The sequence below is a fragment of the Embiotoca jacksoni genome, unplaced genomic scaffold (assembly GCF_022577435.1).
Source record: "Embiotoca jacksoni isolate LCO1_2020_lvr unplaced genomic scaffold, fEmbJac1.0.p SCAF_23, whole genome shotgun sequence".
In the NCBI taxonomy this organism is placed as follows: domain Eukaryota; kingdom Metazoa; phylum Chordata; class Actinopteri; family Embiotocidae; genus Embiotoca; species Embiotoca jacksoni.
Window position 1 is genome coordinate 8024189 of NW_027185374.1, and position 20950 is coordinate 8045138.

A 20950-nucleotide genomic window follows, 5' to 3' on the forward strand; every position below is an offset into this window, starting at 1 on the left:
GGTGTCGAATGTCAAAGTGGACTGGAGTCGGTTCTGGCAGGTGATTGGCTGACTGTCATTGTTATGAAACTTCATTGGGTGGACGAACACACACGCCTTTCATCAACCTGAACGAGCACAACAAAACGACAAGGTCAGAAATGTTGTCACGAAACATAAAACACGGAGCGTGAAACATACTCCGCTGCTAAATGTCTCACGTCGGGGAACACTGTCTGGGTTACTTCCGCTAATGCTTAGCCGATAGCTGCAGTAGCTTTCTGCTGTCTTCATTTCCTAAAAAAAAACCGTGAGTTGCCACGTCAGAATAAACATTTAACAAACGCTGGTCACACGACGTCGAAACAACTAACAACAATATTCGCAGTCAAATATTCACTCGGCGGTTCAGCTGGAGTTATTTTAGCCACGCTGCGTTTATGTGACGTCAGCAACTGGCCTTTATGGTAATTATCCACCTGAATAAACAACAGATGATATAGATAACATACTCTGCAAGTACGACACGTGGTTAGAAATTAAACCAGTGGTTTCCAACCTTTTTTTTTTTTTTTGGCTCGGGGACGTCTAACAAAAAAAGCAGCGCGTCGTCAGGGTCACATTTCAGATGTCTTGAGTTGTTAACAGCTCCGCCAAACAGTGAATTTTCCTTTTCAGCTTCTCGCCTGGTGTCATTTCAGTAAATGTTCCAATGATCCAAAGTCTTTGCAAAAAATTTAAAATGAGAGGAAACGGTCCTAAAACTGAAAACAGCATTTGTGCATCAGAATTTTTTTTTTTTTTCTTCCAGATTTATCTGCTGTCTCTGAATGTAAAACCAGATATAAAGTGGTTCAAACCAGCTCCACCTGCAAGAGCTGCAACAGTAACATGCTGCTCACACACTGATACGTCACTATTAATGTCATATATAATAATAAATCAGCGCAGGAACCAAACCAGTGCTTTAATATTTTAACTACATTCAGCTGCAAATACGTCTGTACTTTCACTTAAGTATGATGTTTTAATGCAGGGTTTTTATTTGCAGGGTGTATTTCTACACTGTTGTATTGGTACTTTTCACATCAGATAAATATCTGAATTCTTCTACTGCCTCTGCCACATTCATAAACTCCCTCCCACTAACACCTGGACATGACAAACCTTTTTTTTTTTTCATTTACCGCTTCATATCCGTAGCTCCAGGTCATCCATGTGTGTCTGACCGAGCCAACGGTGAAGCATGCTGACTGCACAGAGGGCGTGTGCAGCAATGGCCGCCCGGCGCCTGGTCGGAGCTGCCGTCTCCTCGTCGCACACACACCGCTCTCCGCTCCACACCTCGGTGTCGTGTCAGGAGCAGGCGGAGCTCCATCCCGGATGGGCGCGTCTGGCGAAGACGCAGCTGAAGGGGAAGAACCCAGACGATCTGATCTGGCGGACACCCGAGGGAATCGACATCAAGCCCGTGTACACCAAAGCCGACTCGGCGGGTGTTGCTGAGGAACTGCCAGGAGTGTTTCCCTACACTAGAGGGCCCTATCCCACCATGTACACCTACAGACCGTGGACCATCAGGCAGTACGCCGGCTTCAGCACCGTGGAGGAGAGCAACAAGTTCTACAAAGACAACATCAAAGGTAGATTTTTTTTGTAGTATTATTATTATAAGTGAATTTAGAATAATACACACACGTGTGGGTGAGTCAACTGATGTAGTTTCCTTTCTCATAAAGGCAGAATTGGTGTTTTGTTAAACTCACAATTTTGCACAACTTGTTCCTGTAACACAGCAGAACCCTGAAAACTACAGTCAGCTGTTCCATCATCTCCTTTAGACCTGGCGGTTTCGTCAATTATATAATTATTATTATTATTATTATTCAGTAGCTGAATCTCTCAAATAATGCAAATTTCAGAGAAAGCATATTACACTCCACACTTGAGCTAAATGTGCACTGAAATGCATTAAAATACCAGAGGACACACGGTGTTGATTAGAAAAGTAGAAGATGAAGAGACTAAAAGCACTCTGGCATTGTAAGGTCATATTTAGTATATGCAGAAACTGCATGAGGAGTTTTGACCTTTTAGAAGGTCATCAAAGCTTTCAAGGGTTAATCATAAATACAAATGGTTTCAACCTTAATAAAAATATCTTGCATTTGTTGCCTCATAATCAGACTGAAATGGCACTTTTATTTCAAGAAGTGAGCAACGAATCAAATGTCTGCAAACAGGAGTAATTGTAATAATGTCGACCTCCTCCAATGATAAACAATGTAAAATAACCAAAGAATATAAAGCGATTACCTTTTGCTGTCAAAGTTTACTGTATATTGTTGTTCCAATGGTGGATCATACGGAGTCACTAAGAATTTAGAGAAACTAAGAAGTAGACAAAGAATTACACTCTGAATTTGTGTTATTGTGCTTGTGGCCTGTTGGTTCGTTAGACGGTGACTGGAAGCAGCTTAATCTCTGCTGAAGTGTCTCTAAATGAAACGCTGAGCCGTCACTTCTCTGTGATCTCTCGCACCGCTGACTCCTCTTCATCTCTAATCCACCACCTTCTCTCTCTCTTTCTCGTTTCAGCCGGCCAGCAGGGTCTCTCCGTGGCCTTTGACCTCCCGACACACCGCGGCTACGACTCGGACAACCCCAGAGTGCACGGAGATGTGGGCATGGCCGGAGTGGCCATCGACACGGTGGAGGACGTGAAGATGCTGTTCGATAGCATCCCGCTGGAGAAGATGTCCGTTTCAATGACGATGAACGGAGCCGTTATTCCCGTGTTGGCCATGTTCATCGTGACCGGAGAGGAGCAGGGCGTTCCCTTAGCCAAACTAACGGGCACCATTCAAAATGACATTTTGAAAGAGTTTATGGTTCGGAACACTTATATTTTCCCGCCGGAACCGTCCATGCACGCCATCGCAGACATCTTTGCGTATACATCCGAGGTATGTCCCACCGGTGTCACTAAAATGTCAGCATATTACACAGCAGTAATGAACTAAAACCAGATTTATTTTTCATGGTGCTCACTGTATATCGTATCATGTTAAAGTCATGTTTATAATTTAATGAATTTATTACCATTGCTCACAGCACATGCCCAAATTCAACTCCATATCTATAAGCGGCTACCACCTTCAGGAGGCCGGAGCCGACGCCATCCTGGAAGTAGCCTACACCATCGCCAACGGTCTGGAGTACTGCCGCACCGGTCTGAAAGCAGGCTTAACCATCGATGAGTTTGCTCCAAGGTACAAAATATTAAGATGTCACGAAGTGCAGAAGAGAGCAGTTTTAATCTGCATATTAGTAGCTCACGGCTAAGGCTGAATAATAATGCACTTTTATATATTATTCAATTATACATTTCCCCTGTAAACGCAGCACAAACGCCTGCAGAGTGACTGTCAAAGAGTCACAAGATAAATGTGGTGGTGGTGTATATTCAATAAGTAGTGTCATCGCTTAATCTGACAAGTAGGGCGAGTTGAATAATTACGTTTTTCCAGGGTGATATATTTTGGATAAAACTTGCAGACAAAATGTTACAAAGCAAGCGGAAAGTGAAGCGACACAAGATGTCAACCAGGACCGCTGCATCTGACGCGTGACTGAACCCTCAGCAGCACCAGTGTCAGCAGTAGCGGCTGAATCCAACAGGGATGACAGTGATGTTTTTCCATGTAAATGAATGAGTATCCACATTATGACATGTTGGTCATTTGTTTGAACACAGAAACTTCATTCAGGAGTTATAACATTGTTTAGTATTCCACCGTGGTTTAAACTAAATCTCCTCTTAGTGACACATATTATACTTCAGTCCTATACGGATATAGTCTGTTGTTAGTATTTTATTTTGAATTGATACTCTACTGACACCGCATGTGGGATTAATGTATGATAATGATGACGATGAAGTATTGGCCTGATCTTACCAGACTCGTATTCACTGAATATACACTTTATGAATATATAGGCCTCTCCATAGGAAATTGTTTGCGGTCATTGCGTCACACGGTGTGTAAATTGGATTAGATTTGAACCAATCAGCATTGGCTGCCATAGCCGCTGAAACTCTACCACCAATGCAACTTAGAAAAAAAGAAAAATGCTTGACTGCAACATCATCACACTCAACCACCCCCGCAGGCCTCTGATTGGTCCGCCCTTCAGAGCTTACTGTGCAAACGTTAATGCGAACAAGGTTTCCAAACTGCGAACACAGTGAAGAAGACTGAAGCTGTGAGCAACAGTCTGCTGGACACAAGCTAATGAAGTATAACAGCCACGTTTAACTGGCAAACAAATATCGTTCACCTTTATCCGTTTAACCAGCAGGTGGTTAAGATTGAAACAACATAAACCTAAAGCCAAACGCAAAGGCTTCAATACAAATTTCAATATAATGTGATATTGATTTTAAACAACAAACGGGGCATGTTAACTTCACATGTATAATGGTCCTTGCTCTCATTTACTACTCGTTTCTTCAGGAAATGAACAATGTTGTGAATTATGTGATTATGTGTCAAAGGCCACATCGCTGCTGCGGGCACATTTTGGTTTTAAACCAAATGAAACAGAAGAGGCCGATAAGTTGGAGGAGACGATTTGTCCAATCGCGGCAAAAATGTGGCGGTCAAGGCACTTTTTGCAGTTTACATTCCAATGTTTTAAGCCAATAAATCGTTGTTTTTCTTTATTGGGTTAGAAAATTTAAATACACAGTCTTTCGCAATTATTTGTATGACAATTAATCGTCAACTAAAATCTCATGATGGTGACAGCTCGAGCCAATATGCTGTATAAATATCACAGGTTGATGTATTTTCTCAGACAATTTATTGCTAGATATATTGCTGTAGTACCTTTTCACAAAAGTCCCACAGACACTTCAGGCAGTTAAACAAGTTTTTGACATTTAATCTGGTCAGTTCAGCCCATTATTACATGTTGACATAGTCTGCAGTTGAATGTGGACTTTGAACACTCGGCTTTAAAATGTGGAGGCAGAAAGGTTGAATCCCAAACAATGATCGGGCTTCAAACCAACCAGAGAACAAAAAACACGTTCCTTCTGTGACATGCTGTTGTTGTTGTTATTGTTGTCGTCGTCATATGGCAGTTTACTATCATGACATATATTACTACTGTGTTGTGGTAACGTCATGAGTATGTGACTGTGACCATCTGGTTGTTAGTTCACTGACATAAATAATAAGTCCTGAATCTTTATTCATTTCAGACAAATATCTGTGTGTGTAGAAATGTTCTATGTTTGTGGTAAAATTAGTGTCCTGTTCAATTTCAACACTTTCTCCTTTGACATTTTTTGTGTGTCCTGGCAGGTTGTCATTCTTCTGGGGCATTGGGATGAATTTCTACATGGAGATCGCCAAGCTGAGGGCGGCCAGGAGGTTATGGTCCACGCTCATTAAAGAAAACTTCCAGCCCAAGAATACCAAGTCTCTCCTCCTGCGCACACACTGCCAGACCTCAGGCTGGTCTCTTACTGAGCAAGTAAGTACAAACCATCATATCGCGGGTCTTTACATTATCTAAAGATAAATTATCTAAATTTGAGCCTCAAAATTGTTCCAGAAATCTCTGAATGAAGTCAGAACTGAAAAATAATAGTAAAGTAATAACATAAAAGTAAAATAATAACTGCTTTGGCCACGTGACCCTTTTAGGATCCGTACAACAACGTGATCCGCACGGTGATTGAAGGCATGGCAGCGGTGTTCGGCGGCACCCAGTCGCTGCACACCAACTCCTTCGACGAAGCTCTGGGTCTGCCCACCGTGAAGAGCGCTCGCATCGCCAGGAACACCCAGATCATCATCCAGGAAGAGTCGGGCATCCCCAAAGTCGCTGATCCCTGGGGGGGCTCGCACATGATGGAGGCTCTCACGGATGACGTCTACAATACAGCGTTGAAGGTTTGTCATGGGGACGAAAGGGGCGCCAGCGTGGGCTTCCATCTAAAGCAGGGGGCTCCAGTGGTACCTCGTTACCCGTTTCTGAGCAGCTCGCTGAAGGTGGGAACAAGAGCAGTGTTTCCCATATAGAGGCTTGCTTGGCTGGGCCGCCCAGGTACATCTGGCTATTTATTTTTTAAAGCTGTCTGAGAGAACGACGCTATCAGCGCGATCTATCTCCCCTCGCTCCCCTTCACCTTTGTCTGCCCCGAACCGGGTCAGTGTAACGGAGTAAAAAGCATACAGAGAAGAGCATTCACATGCTGTTGAATTTAAGCTGTTGTGATACAAAATGTGTGTTTTGAGTGTCAATTTGTTTTTGTCCACATAAAAGAAGCTTATTCAGCTGGTTTGGGTGGAGATCAGCTACGTGAATGAATGTTACTCAGCACGAGTGGCTCTCCGACACTTTCATTTTGTCAAAGTAGATCTCGGAAGAAAGAAGGTTGGAGACCCTGGCTCTAAAGTAATCAAGGCAGTGTATGAATTAATGGTTTATCCTTTAATCTGTTTAGTTTTTGAGCGGAGAGTTACTCGGTAGTGGGCAGCCAAGATCTCACTCATCTCTTTTGACTGTAAATGCTGTTAAGATACCTCCAGAAACATGCTGTCTCAGCCCGTTACGTTTCCCAGCCTGTGTTTTCTCTCTTACAGTTCATTAAAGAGATTGAAGAGATGGGAGGCATGGCCAGAGCTGTGGCAGAAGGCATTCCTAAACTTCGTATAGAAGAATGTGCTGCACGTAGACAGGCCCGCATTGATTCAGGTACTGTGTAATGCGTCAGCTCCTTTTTGCCTTGAAGCCTCTCTTCATCTATTCTTCTTCCCCTCTGCTTTCTACCATATCTTTTATGTTGCAATGTATGTGGACGCTTTTATTTGAAGGTGTCACATTTCTCTTCTCAGCAATTGTGGCATGACGATCTTCTTTCTCTTAATCCTCCTCGAATTCAGAAGTTCTCTCGTTCAAGTTCAGCTTTCTGACTTGATGACGTTACTTTAGTTCGAGCAGTAGAAAGCTCACAGTTACACAAGCAGCCCCGCGCCAAGAGGTCCTTTTATTATAACCTCTTCCTCCCCGTCTACATCGTTCACTCTAATAAAATACACCTGAACTGGAATTGGTTTAGTTTGCATCTCTGGGGATTAAAATGCTGATCCAGTGCCCTAAAAAGTTATTTTTGTTTATTCCTATCGATGTTCTTTTTGAGCTTTTTAGACCTTAGCGACGGGAGGAAAATATGTCGACTGACATGGCGAGGCTACCAAAGGTGTCAGGAAAGCAGCTCACACAAGATCGTATCACATGATATGTTGTTGTGTTGTTAGGGGAGTCGTGTCTACTCTCAGGGAGGCGTGTCAGTGTATTATTATGGGGTTTTATTAGCTCTGCTTTGTTTTTATTTTGAAGTTTACCTTTACTTACATCCCATAAAACCAGAAATGACCGTGATGGAGCGGAGCAGAACCTTATGACTCTGGGGCTTTTCTCCATAATCCCCCTGATGCCGGCTGTCATTGATATTCATTGGTTTCTGTATCACCGTGGCAACTCATCTCTGCTGATAGTTTGTTTTTTTCTACTCTTGATGGACTTGAATTCTGATTGACCATGTCAGGTTCAGAGATCATGTTTACCTCCTGTGAGGTAAAATTGGGAGTCTGTATATTTCAATGATATAGACAATAAAAAGCTTCTGTATTTTTTACAAGCCCTGAATTTGAAAACTGAAAATGTAAAACCGAAACTGAAAACTATTTTTGTCATAATTTCCAAAAATGTAACACCATACAGACTCTAATAGGCACTCATAGAAGAGGTGTTTGCTGCTATGTTTTGAAAAACAATAAAAATTAAACAGATCAAACTAATAGGTTGAGGCTACTACTTGCTGTATGAAATATTGTTTTAGGTAGTGCTGGGCGATATGAACAAAATCAAACGTCACCAATATCTCATCAGTAATCCGATGATATAATTGGGATAAATATTGGTGCATATTTACACAAATGTCTTAATATTTTACAAACAATCATCCGAAATTTGGATATAATGACTAAGTAGTTAAAGGCAAGTTCAGACATTTTTACAGTAAACAGGAAAAGACAAAACTTATGCCATATTACAATGTTACGATTTCCAAATTCTTTAAATATAATGCAGTGCTCCTTCATGCTTCCAACTATGTTGTAGTCCTTGAGTATGCTGCAGATCCACAGTGGTTCACTGGCCTGTAATATCAAATGCATTTTCTGTTAGTGTGCCTGTGAGAATGTTTGTTTTCTTTATCTATAAATCTATAAACCTGTAAATGCTTTTTAAAATGTGTGTTTGGATGGTTTCTTGTGTTACTGTGACAACACATGCACCGCCTTGGATTTTTCTTGTTGGTTCACGTGTCTGAGGGCCAATTTGTCCTTCACATTTCCAGGGTCAGAAGTCATTGTCGGGGTGAACAAGTACAGACTGGAACAAGAGGAGACGGTGGAGGTGCTGGCCATAGATAACACGTCAGTACGTCAGAAACAGATTGAAAAACTGAAAAAGGTCAGTGGTCCAATTGACTTTTAGATAAATTGATGGTATCAAAAAAAGATAACACTGTTCAAAGAAATTTTCAGGAAGACCTCACATACTACTGCAGGTCTAAAAACAACAATAAGAAGGTTGGTCTTAAGGTTTTCTTCTTGTAATTACAAAAAAAAAAACATATTCCTCATGCCACCCCCTTTAATTCTTGTCCCCACCTGATTACAGACAAACTTTTCAGCTCTCCAACTTATCACACGATATATGACTTGATTAAATACTTTTAAATGCTTTTATTGAGAAACAATAGATGGATGATGTAAGATTTACACTTTAGGAGCCCTCTGACGTCCCGCGTCTCGGGGGATCTGATCTCGAGCGGACAGCTCGAAGTGTCAGTTCACATGTGACATTCAAATGCGTCTCCACACACATCTCGAGTGGCCGAGATTTATTGTGTAAATAAATGTCAGTGTGGTAATGATGATGATGATGATAACTATGTAGATCTGTCTTTAAACCTGGTGTGCTGCATTTAAAAAAATACTCTATTGTGGGTAAATAGTTTCAAATCATTAAAATGGCCCGAATGCAGCAAATGCATGTTGCAACACATGAACAAACAATCTGATGAGGAAAATTAACTCAGAGAATTAGGAGCATCAGGCTCCGATTGCATGTCTTCTTTCATTTTGTGCTCAAATACACAACAAAAGTTCAAACTCTATATTGTAGGAAAATGTAAACATAAAAGAATGTGTCCATGTGTGTCCTGGGGCACCTCCAGATGTGGTCTAAACAGGCTGGAGATCAATGCGTCCTCAACCAAGACGCATTTTACCGTCAGGTGTGTTTGGACAAGCTGCTGGTTCGTCTCATCTGCTAAACTTAACAATTGAATTAACAACAACTTTGAATTCTGCAGAGTTTCGTTTTCAATACTGTATACATAGAATCATAACGTGAAGTGATCCTGCAGTCGGACATCTCTCCTGTACCTGCTGTGGTCGGCTCGTCTCAGGGTTTTGATTTGAATGGGCGAAGAGATATCATTACGTTAGAGAGGTGCTTGTAAACCAGTGGAAAGAAGGGACGCACTGCTTGGCCAGAACTGAACACTCTGTCCTTTAAGGTTCCTGCTTAATGCAAAGTTATTTCATACCAGATCTTAAGCTGCTGACACTGCACTACTATTGTATTTGTGTACTATTTGGGAGGGTTGTCATAATAGGCGATGCGAAATTTTGTATAACTGCCCAGAAATGGACTTTAGATATGCCGTTGAGTTAAAACAATAAGTCATTTAGTTGGTCAGCTGAAAAAAATTATCTCTAACTGCTTTGATAATGGGATACTCATTTTAGTCCATAGTGACATTAATGCAATTGTAATGTCTTTTGAGTTTTGAAGTGTTCACTATTTTTTTCCACATAAATATATAAAGTTATTATTTGCTTGAATTATAAAACTGTTTACTGTGGATGCTCACTATCTGCAGAGCTCACTTACTAAATGGAACAGAAGTATCGCTACTCAGTCTCTGTCTACATACGTCGTGTGAACATTATAAAAATGTACTAGTTGACAAATACACTGTATATACACGTTTCTATCGATAGTATGAGTGACCGCAGGATGGATTAAAAACTCTAAATTCCATGTTTCTGTCATGTTTTCTTTTAGGTGAGGGAGAGCCGTGACTCCGAGGCAGCGAAGAAGTGCCTGGCAGCCATAGAGGAGTGTGCCCGAACCAGGGAGGGCAACCTTTTAGCCCTGGCAGTGGAGGCAGCACGAGCCAGGTCCGAACTTCTCACTAAACGCTCCGACTATAACGACCACCTGTTATGTTGCAGTCAGCTTCAAATGCTAAATGCGATTGTCATTATGTTTCCTGCCTTTTCTTCATTCTTTATAAGACGGGAATTGTTTCTTCAATCTGGATTTTCTCGTGATACAGATGAACACACCAAATACGGGAGGCATATAAGAGATGACCTCCTCCTTTGTGTAACATTTTAGTACTGGTAGATAATGACCCCCTTTATAAGATCCTGTGATGTTCTGAAAAAATAAACATGGGAATTCCCTTCACACGCATACGCCGTACCATAGCGTGATCAAAGTGGCCTTTTTTTTTTTTTTTTTTTTTTCCTAAAGGGCTTTTGTTTATGGTAACTAGAGCTTTGGTGGTAAATGTTTCCTCAAACTGGAGGCCATCACGTGGCAGTTGATAACACAGAGACCAAAACATGAGGGGAAAGGCAGCGAAAAATGACTTGTAACTTTTGTCAGAAATTGTATTTTATTTTAATAGCTGTAGAATTAGATGTCTAAGGCAATCTATGGAACTAATCTGTCGCTCAGGTCCTTTTATTTGTATCTATATTTTCTATTTCGAGCTTGCTTTGTGATTTTTTTTTTTTTTACTTCACCTTAAATACCCTGATTATTATAATAATTATTATTAATATATATATATATATATATATATATATATATGTGTATATATATATATATTTATTTTTTTATTTTTTTATCCAATGTGAGGAGCTTATATGCGATGAATCCACATGCTGATCACAAACCGTTTGCCCGGAGGCACTTAACATCACAACTTCATGTCAAAGCTCTCAGCCAGCTGTAACCACTCAAACACACCATGCTATTTTACCACCAAGCCCTTTAATTCATCTAAATAAAAGATGATGTGTACTTTCATATACAGCGGGTAAAATAAGTATTGAACACGTCACCATTTTTCTCAGTAAATATATTTCCAAAGGTGCTATTGACATTAAATTTTCACCAGATGTTGGTGACAACCCAAGTAATCCATACATACAAAGAAACCAAAACAAATAAATTCAGAAATTAAGTTATGTGTGATAATGTGAAATGACACAAGGAAAAAGTATTGAACACACTTACTGATATTTATTTAATACTTTGAACAAAAGCCTTTGTTGGTAACGACAGCTTCAAGACGCCTCCTGTATGGAGAAACTAGTCGTATGCATTGCTCAGATGTGATTTTGGCCGATTCTTCCACACAAACAGTCTTCAAATCTTAAAGGGCCTCTTCTATGAACTCTGATCTTCAGTTCTTTCCATAGATTTTCAAGTCAGGTGATTGGCTGGGCCATTGTAGCAGCTTTATTTTCTTTCTCTGAAACCAATTGAGAGTTTCCTTGGCTGTGTGTTTGGGATCAATGTCCACCCTCATTCCATCTTCATCATCCTGGTAGATGGCAGCAGATTTTTATCAAGAATGTCTCGGTACAGTTTTCCATTCATCCTTCCTTCAATTATGTGAAGTTTGCCAGTACCGTATGCTGAAAAGCAGCCCGACACCATGATGTTCCCACCTCCAAACTTCACTGTTAGTCTGGTGTTTTTAGGGTGATGTGCAGTGTTGTCCTCCAAACGTGGTGTATATTATGGCATCAAAAGAGTTCAATTTTGCTCTCATCTGACCAGACTATATTCTCCCAGTATTTCACAGGATTGTCCAAATCTGCGTGTGAGTCTTGCGTGGTGAGCGTGCATACAGGCCGTGGCGGTTGAGTGCATTACTTATTGTTTTCTTTGAAACAATTGTACCTGCTAATTCCAGGTCTTTCTGAAGCTCTCCACAAGTGGTCCTTGGCTCTTGGACAACTCTTCTGATAATTCTTTTCACTCCTCTGTCAGAAATTTTGCGAGGAGCAGCTGGTCGTTGCCAGTTTATGTTGAAATTATGTTCTTTCCACTTCTGGATTACGGCCCCAACAGTGCTCACTGGAACATTCAGAAGTTTAGAAATGCGTCTGTAACCAATGCCATCAGTATGTTTTGCAACAACAAGGTTGCAAAGGTCTTGAGAGAGCTCTTTGCTTTTACCCATCATGAGATGTTTCTTGTGTGACACCTTGGTAATGAGACACCTTTTTATAGTCCATCAGTTAGGACTGAATCAGCTGATATTAATTTGCACTGACAAGGGGCCGGATTGCTTTCTATTTACTGATAGATTTCAGCTGTTGTTTTGGCTTCCCATGCCTCTTTGCACCTCCCTTTCTTCATGTGTTCAATACTTTTTCCTTGTGTCATTTCACATTATTACACATAACTTAATTTCTGAACTTATTTGTTTTGGTTTCTGTGTATGTATGGATTACTTGGGTTGTTACCAACATCTGGTGAACATTTCATGTCAATAGCACATTTGGGAATATATTTACTGAGAAAAATGGTGACGTGTTCAATACTTATTTTACCTGCTGTATGCCCAAATGAGTCAGTAATTCACTTTTCAACCGTTGACTTACAATTAGCTTTGAAATGGTTTGTTGATTGATGCTTTATTACCCTCTCTGAATCAGCGGTATTGTGAGAGCAGATTGCAGTTAATTGCTGCATAATCTCTAAAGATAATCAACCACCCAGCTGTAAACTAATCAAAAAGCAAAGCAATTAGCATTAAAGTTATTGATGATGCATGTTAAAATGAGTTCAAACTAAATAAATGTTTGTTCTGTCTGACGTTATTTATCACTAGAACGAGAAAACATGTTGAGAAATGTGCTTCTCCCTTTAGATGCTCTGTTGGTGAAATAACGGATGCCATGAAGAAGGTGTTTGGTGAGCACAAGGCCAGCACCAGGATGGTGAGCGGCGCTTACCGCAGCGAGTTCGGGGAGCACGAAGAGATCACCCTGGCCCACAATAGGTAGAAAAATACCCAGCACTGACATCATGACCTTCATAATAATACAGACTGATTGCTTCGCTGATTGAGTCACACTGTGTTTCTGTTTCACCCCTCCCCACTTCAAAACCACAGAGTTGTAGAATTTAAGAGCCACGAGGGCAGGAACCCTCGACTGCTGGTGGCGAAGATGGGGCAGGACGGCCACGACAGAGGGGCCAAAGTCATCGCCACAGGGTTTGCAGACCTGGGCTTCGATGTCGACATCGGACCACTGTTTCAGGTTCAGTGTCTCAGTGTCACACCAACTAATGAAACTCCTCGCTCCACTTCTGCTGGCTGCACCACCTCAGCAAAGATAACATACAGGACACAAGTGAGAGGAAGGAACTCCACTCAGAACCTACATTTCGAAGAATAGTTGTACATATAAACTGCCAGCGACACTGACGGACTTAACAGCTTGTACTGAAGCAGGTCTGGACTTGCAAAATAATTGTAAATATAGAGAAATAATAATATCGTTAGTCAGTAAAGTTTATTTAATGTAGCACCTTTCACAGACGAAGTAAAAAAAAAGTGCTTCACAACAGAAATAACAGACGAAATGTAACAATATTACAAGCAACCAACAATCACAACACACAACAACAGACCAATGAAATACAAGCATGAGACATCTGAATAGATATGTCCGAAGTTGTTTTTTCAAGGCGTCAACAGACACTGCAAAACGTAAATCTAGGGGAAGAGCATTCCAGAGTCTGAGCCACCATTTTGTTTTTAAACGCGTGCGGGGGACGGCTTGTAAGCGCTGATCAGAAGACTTGTATATCGTTATATTATAGTTAGTGTAAAAGGTAAAAAATAGATATAAGTTTATACAGACTGATTGACAGTAGATTTAACCTTTTGATGGTGCAACGCACATTTCTTACAGACAAAAAAAGATCTTCACATCTTGTTTTTCATACTTTTCTAACTAACAGCCTGTTGTATGTAATTATTAGCAAACTCTCGGATGATAAAAAAAAAAAAAACACCTCTTAATTGGGAGCTTCATTTAGGCCGGGTGCACTGGGAAGTAATTCACATACTTTAGTCTATAAATGGTAAAAACAGATCTGCAGCATGTTGACTAATGAAGGCGCTTCTTAAGAAAATCTAAATCTAGGCCACATCCATTCAGGTCAAGGCCTTTTCAATTCTGTTCTCAGATTAAATTACATGTATTACATTATTCATGCTTTCTTTTTTTCTTTTTTTTTCATTTGTAATTAGCTTTTCATAAAATTAATTTGAAAAAATGAAAATAGCATTTTTGATTATGATGATATTAACTTCAGGTACTCTGTCAGCAAGCCTTGCTACTTGGCAGTGAAGACTAGACAAAAGAAATTACATTTAGGCTTGACACACAGGTGCAACTAATAATGTGAATTCATAATAGCTCTGTTCCATTCAGGTGCGTCAGTAGGAGGATCCTGTTAGTGTGCATGAGGCTTACTGCACATTCAACTGGAAAAGAAGCATCGTTAATGATATTAGTTTTATATATATTCACCGTTATATATTTATATATAACTTCTGGATGATCCCACCCCCCAGTCCAATTTAATCTGACCTCTTTGGGCAAAACCAAGTGTTTAACGAGCTCTCTGTAGAAGTCTTACAAAGCTAACTGTCCCCGAGCCACACACCCTAACCCCACCCCCCGTTGCATATCGGTGTGTAGAGCACCGTGTCATTATTTTTTTGAAGTTTACAACGTGCTTCTGATATTTGTCTGCTGGTTAGGGAGTTCAGAGGTTCAACCAACCTCCAGGTGTTATCCTAAACTTTCCCAGATGAGCTCATACTCCATGTGCACATTGCAGGAGTAAACCCCACAGCACCAGTTGTCACATTATGTTGGTATAATTAGTCAGCCATCACATGACCCGGTGTAAAGCACAGCCTGTGGTTGTGGGTGAATACATCATGAAATGTCAAGTGCTGTGCTAAACGGCCGTTATTTTCAGCTCAGCTTACAAAACAAAGGCCGCGGGGGAAAGTGTTTCACCACATGACTGATGTTTCAAGAAATACTCTCAACAGGATAAAATAGGTGAAAATACATGTAGCTTTTGGAAAGTATACGCAGCTTGTTTGGTAATGATAATGGTGACATTCAATTTTAGTGTAATATTGTGGTAAAATGCAGATGTGCACTATTGAAATGTCAGTAAGAGAGCTGGGGATCTTTTACAACCAAGTTTTCTTTGCAAACAAGTTGTAAAGGATCAATTGTACCACAGGCTGCTCGTAATAAAGTAGTAGATTTGTTTAAACCTGCTTCATAAACCAAAGATTTCTATTATGTATCTTTACTCATCGCTTTTAGATGAGCGTTATTTCAGATGCCTGGATGCACTTTGTGGTGGAATTGCATTGCATTCAATTTTTCTGATTTAGTCCTCTTAACTCTGGTTTGTATGTTGTTGTTTTTCTTTATTTTAATTTGTTTTCCCATTTCTTGTTTTGGCTGACAGACTCCCGTCGAGGTTGCCCAGCAGGCCGTGGATGCAGACGTTCACTGTGTCGGCGTGAGCACGCTGGCTGCAGGACACAAGACCCTCGTCCCAGAGCTCATCAAGGAGCTGCGGAAGCTCAACAGACCCGATATCCTCGTCATCTGCGGAGGTGTAATCCCACCGCAGGTAAGCTCTCAAAGTCCATGGACTCGTGTGTTCTCTGCACAGTGTTCGCAGGGACTTCTTTCAGGGGGGCCTGAAAGCGCATGAAAACAGTAAATGTTGCGCGACATCGGTGGAAAAGCTAACATGGCTAACGGATTCGTCCGATAATGAATGATCGCAAAAGTAGCCGCAGCCACGCCAGAGCTTCAAGCCGGGTCAACCAGAGTGTGGCGAGAGTAAAACGTGGGGAAATCGCATGTTGCCTCTACTATACTAACACATACTAACGCTAACACTAACACTAATACTAACATTAATACTAATACTAACGCATTAAGCCATCTTTTCCTAACCTAGTAAACCTGCTACAGTGTGCTGGGTGTCCAAACCTACACAGTGCTCACACGTACATCCAGCATTACCCAGTCAGTCAGATGGAGGAGGTGACGGCAGTCACCATAACCAGCGCTATTAATGGCCGCGTCGCCAACAGTAGATTAAACTGCTAATATCACGGCTGAGAAAGTACTGATCACATAATGAAAGGTGAGCCAAGTGCTTGCAGGAACAGAAAATCGCACATTAATAGACTCTTCGGATTTCTAATCCCTTATCCTGAAGACATGTTCCCTGACTTCAAAAACGTCGGCTGAAGTGCCGCTGGTTTTTCTAATCCCTCCCCTGGCAGCGCAGCGCAGGGTCGACCTTCAGAACAAAATGAAACCGGCCACGAGAAGTCGTCCGTCGGAGCCGAAGACACAAAACGTAATGACAATAGACTCTGCAGCAATCTCCCTTAATTACACACAAGTGAGCTGTCAGTTTAAATCAATAACTGTGTTTAGTGGTCTCCACTCTCACTGCAGGGGGAAAAAAGTCATCTGTCTGCTTTGTGAGAAGTGGCCGCCTTGCTCGGTGTCTCCTGCTCCTCTTTTCCCTCCATAGCCTGATAAATGTAACGTCTGTAAGGGCTTCTGTAGAGTAGTTATTAGGGAGAATAATAATGGATAATGGATAGTGACAGACAATGAGAAAGTCTAACGTAACCTCAGACGTGTGGAACAGTTTCTTTCAACAAATGAAGCTGAACCAGAGGATTTTCTCTTCTAACGAGCCTCAGAAAGCCTGCGGGCGTCGCTGGTGTCGGCTTGCGTCCAACGCTCCCATCTCTGAGCTGGTGGTCCTTGTGATAATGAGGCATCGTCATTGTAAACTTTTGGCCGCGCTGCTTATGAACGTCCCGGCAGGAAAACACAAACTAAAACGCTGTTGGTGTACATCATATTTAGCCTTCCTTGAAGGTCGCTGCTGTTTAGTTGCCGTCATTGGGGAGGCAGTGGACACTGAAGTAGTGCAGCGTTGACAGCCATCAATTCCCTTCCAGCTGTTCAAGGCAAGTCTGCATCGCCTCCAGCACGACTGCTGGCGTCCTTGGAAAAATTCCTTGTAGAGTATTGTGATGTGCACACACGTGACCATGTACAACGTCATCCTGCTGTTGGGGGGGGGGGGGGGGGGGGGGACAACAACAACAACCCGTCATGATCATGGATCATATGATAGGATTTCATTGATTGCATGCAGTGCAGCTTCATTTTCTGCCGTCCTGTTTTTTTCACTTTTTATCCTTTTCTTTTTGATAATTGCAATTATGGTAATCATCTGCAGATTTATTTACAGCATATTCACATAGCATGTCCTTTCACTACATAAAAAAAATAAATAATTATTATTCATTAGATGTTGTTCATCCAAGCCATTTGGTTTTTAGGAGTGCAAAGAGGAAAATATGCCCCCCACACCCCCCATCCCTCCTCCTCCCCCTCCCACCTCCCACCCACAGATCTAAACTGTACTCCACCTCTGTGTGTATGCAGGACTATGAATTCCTGTACCAGAGCGGCGTTTGCGCCATCTTTGGCCCAGGAACCAGGATCCCAAAGGCTGCGGTGGAAGTTATTGACAACATTGAGAAGAGCCTGAAAAACATTCGGCAGGCCATGTAAAAAACAAACAAACAAACAAACCAACAAACAATACAAACTGTTTATTCATGTCACAAATGGGAGCCCACGTTCCTGTACAAGATCTGTGAGGTCACTGTTGGAGTGTCAGAGTTGGGTCAACATTGCATTCTCTGTATATCAAATTTGACTTGCAGTAGTAATACTCACTTTTACTTTTAGTTTTGTTTATTAACAGCTGCACTTAAAATCTAAAAATGCAATATTACACATGGCGAAGAAATGTCCTCTTGTGGCATTAATAAAGTAACTATCTATCATCTATAACGTCTTGAGCTGGACAAATGGGGATTTATTTCATTATTTTACGTTTAGCAACACGCCTGTGTGTGAATTGCATTGATTGCAAGCGTGGGATGATTGGTAATATCCTGCAAAGATCCCAACCCGTGAGAAATGACTTCATTATTTTGGATAGAAGTACTCACACTTGAGCAAAATCATACAGAACACATTCAGATCAGTGTGGTCAGGTGACAGAAATGTGGCTTGACAGAAGCGTTTTCTGCCATCCGAGATAAAACACTGGACTACACTGTAAACCTGCTCTGAATGTAATTCTTTTATTCTGCCTGTGTGTAATTTGAAGCTTCCCAGCAGGGTGTGATCAGAGTGCTGCTGTACAGATGAAAATGACATCAAAACAAACCTCTTATAAACGATCATCCGTGCTTCTTGTTTTCACAGCTGTTATCATTCTGAAAGTGGTCTTCTGTTGTTCTGATCTTTCTTCCTTCATCAATTTGAATTCGACTGACTTGTCTTCAAGGATAAGACCACAGAACAGTGATCACAGTCTATTTTTCTACTTGTGATACTGAATCCGATTTAGCGCTCTTCGTTTTAAATAAAGTCTTTGAACTTTGAAAATGTGTGATGTCTGTAGATTAAGAGAGATGTTTTTTTTTTTTATCGTCTGGTAAGGTAGAGGTCATCATTTAAATGAAGGGTAATATCTCAAACCAAGCTGTGGATTATTTGATTCCTTAGTAATTACTGTGATTCATAATGTATGGTTCCAGCTGGTTTTTGCTGGCCTTCATTCAGAATGAATAGAATCAAACCGATGACTTGTTTACTCACAGAATCTCTGCTCGGCTCATTTTCTGTGCAGTGAGTACATTTTACAACATGTAACTCTATTATTTAGACCAGAATCTAAGTTCTTCAACTCCTCTACTGCTGTGACAGTTGTTCTTTTCAGCTACACCAGGGACATGTGTGAAATGTCTGTTGGTCAGTCTACCACTACCACTTCAGTCCGTACTGGACTGCGGTTGATCAACATCAGCGCGTCTTCATTAAATACAGCCTTGGCAGACTGTTGCTCTTTTGTTATTCCTAAAATGGAGGTTGTGGTTGTGCAAATGAACTGTCCACCATTTACCTGTATTCATTCAAGTGTTTATTCTCAAACATTATCACTGAATTGTGTACATAGATATGATTGGGGTTCAGAGCTCTACACTCACACATTTTAAAAAATAATTCAGTACTGACACCAGTGGTTACACACTGTAAGAAAACACATTTACATGCAGCACAAAAAAACTCATAGAAATATACAATCCGCATTTATTGTATACAACACGGGTGTTATCTGATGAAAAACAGGGAATGAAAATGCCTTTAAGCATGCTAACTTTTAATTATGTTGAATCATGGTATTCTTAAAGTTTCATTGTGTAGGATTTAGGGGGATCTACTAGCGGAGATGGAGTACATTATGAAATTCATTAATAGGTTTTCATTCATGTGCAACCCCGCTTCCAAAAAAGTTGGAAAGCTTTGTTAAATGTAAATAAAAACAGAATGGGATGATTTGCCAATCACATAAACCCATATTTAATAATAATAATAATTTTTTTAAAAAGACCAGAGACAACAAATCAAATGTTTAAAGGGTGAAATTTTATTATTTTATAACATATATATGCTCATTTTGAATTTGATGCCAGCAGCACAAGTTGGGACAGGATCAACAAAAGACTGGAAAAGTTGTGTAATGTTAAAAAACAACAACACCTGGTTGACCTGGTACCTAATTAGAACACCCGGTAGGTCGTTGTAATTAGAACACCCGGTAGGTCGTTGTAATTAGAACACCCGGTAGGTCGTTGTAATTAAAACACCCGGTAGGTCGTTGTAATTAGAACACCCGGTAGGTCGTTGTAATTAGAACACCCGGTAGGTCGTTGTAATTAGAACACCCGGTAGGTCGTTGTAATTAAAACACCAGGTAGGTCGTTGTAATTAAAACACCCGGTAGGTCGTTGTAATTAGAACACCCGGTAGGTCGTTGTAATTAAAACACCAGGTAGGTCGTTGTAATTAAAACACCCGGTAGGTCGTTGTAATTAGAACACCCGGTAGGTCGTTGTAATTAAAACACCCGGTAGGTCGTTGTAATTAGGCGGCACTGCATTAAGAAAGGACACAATTCTTCAGTAGAAATCATCGTCTGGGTTAAGAAACTCCTCTGAAGAACATTGTCTGTTAACAGTTGATCGCTGCATCCACAAATGCAGCCAAAACTATTATGCAAGAAAGAAAAACACATATAAACATGATTCAGAAACTCTACTAGCTTCTCTGGGCCTGAGCTCATTTAAGATGGACTAAGGCGAAATGGGAAAACTGCCCTGTGGTCTGACAAATACAATTTTTAGATTAATTTTGGAAATCATGGACGCTACATCCTGTGGGCTAAAGAGGAGAGGGACCATCCAGTTTGTTATCAGCGATCAGTTCAAAAGCCAGCATCTGTGATGGTAGATGGGTACATTACTGCTCATGGAAGGAACCATGAATGCTGAATGACATATACCGGTTTTGGAGTATATGCTGCCATCCAGATAACATCTCCTTCAGGGAGGCTTTTTGTATTTCAGCAAAACAATGCCAAACTAGATTCTGCCTGTGTTATAACAGCACGGCTCACTACTAAAAGAGTCCAGATGCTAAATTGGCCTGCCTGCAGTCTACACCTGTCTCCCATTTAAAACATTTTGCGCATCATGAAGCGAAAGATAACGACAAAGGAGACA

The 20950-nt window shown here is 41.0% G+C and overlaps 1 protein-coding gene across 2 annotated transcripts; it reads left to right on the plus strand.

The window, feature by feature from the left end:
* Positions 1 to 44: 44 nt before the first annotated feature.
* Positions 45 to 19229, plus strand: mmut (methylmalonyl CoA mutase). Of its 2 annotated transcripts, none has more exons than XM_069158589.1 (13): positions 45 to 133; positions 1183 to 1622; positions 2578 to 2945; positions 3094 to 3251; positions 5352 to 5523; positions 5697 to 5945; positions 6639 to 6750; positions 8417 to 8532; positions 10198 to 10313; positions 13091 to 13222; positions 13337 to 13484; positions 15733 to 15900; positions 17757 to 19229. In XM_069158589.1, exons 2-13 carry the CDS (start codon positions 1226 to 1228, stop codon positions 17883 to 17885), a joined length of 2265 nt encoding a protein of 754 aa, XP_069014690.1. In that variant the 5' UTR covers positions 45 to 133; positions 1183 to 1225; the 3' UTR covers positions 17886 to 19229. The 2 variants fall into 2 exon arrangements, with proteins under 2 accessions (XP_069014690.1, XP_069014691.1); XM_069158590.1 differs by lacking the exon at positions 45 to 133 and adding an exon at positions 199 to 289.
* The last annotated feature ends 1721 nt before the right edge of the window (positions 19230 to 20950 follow it).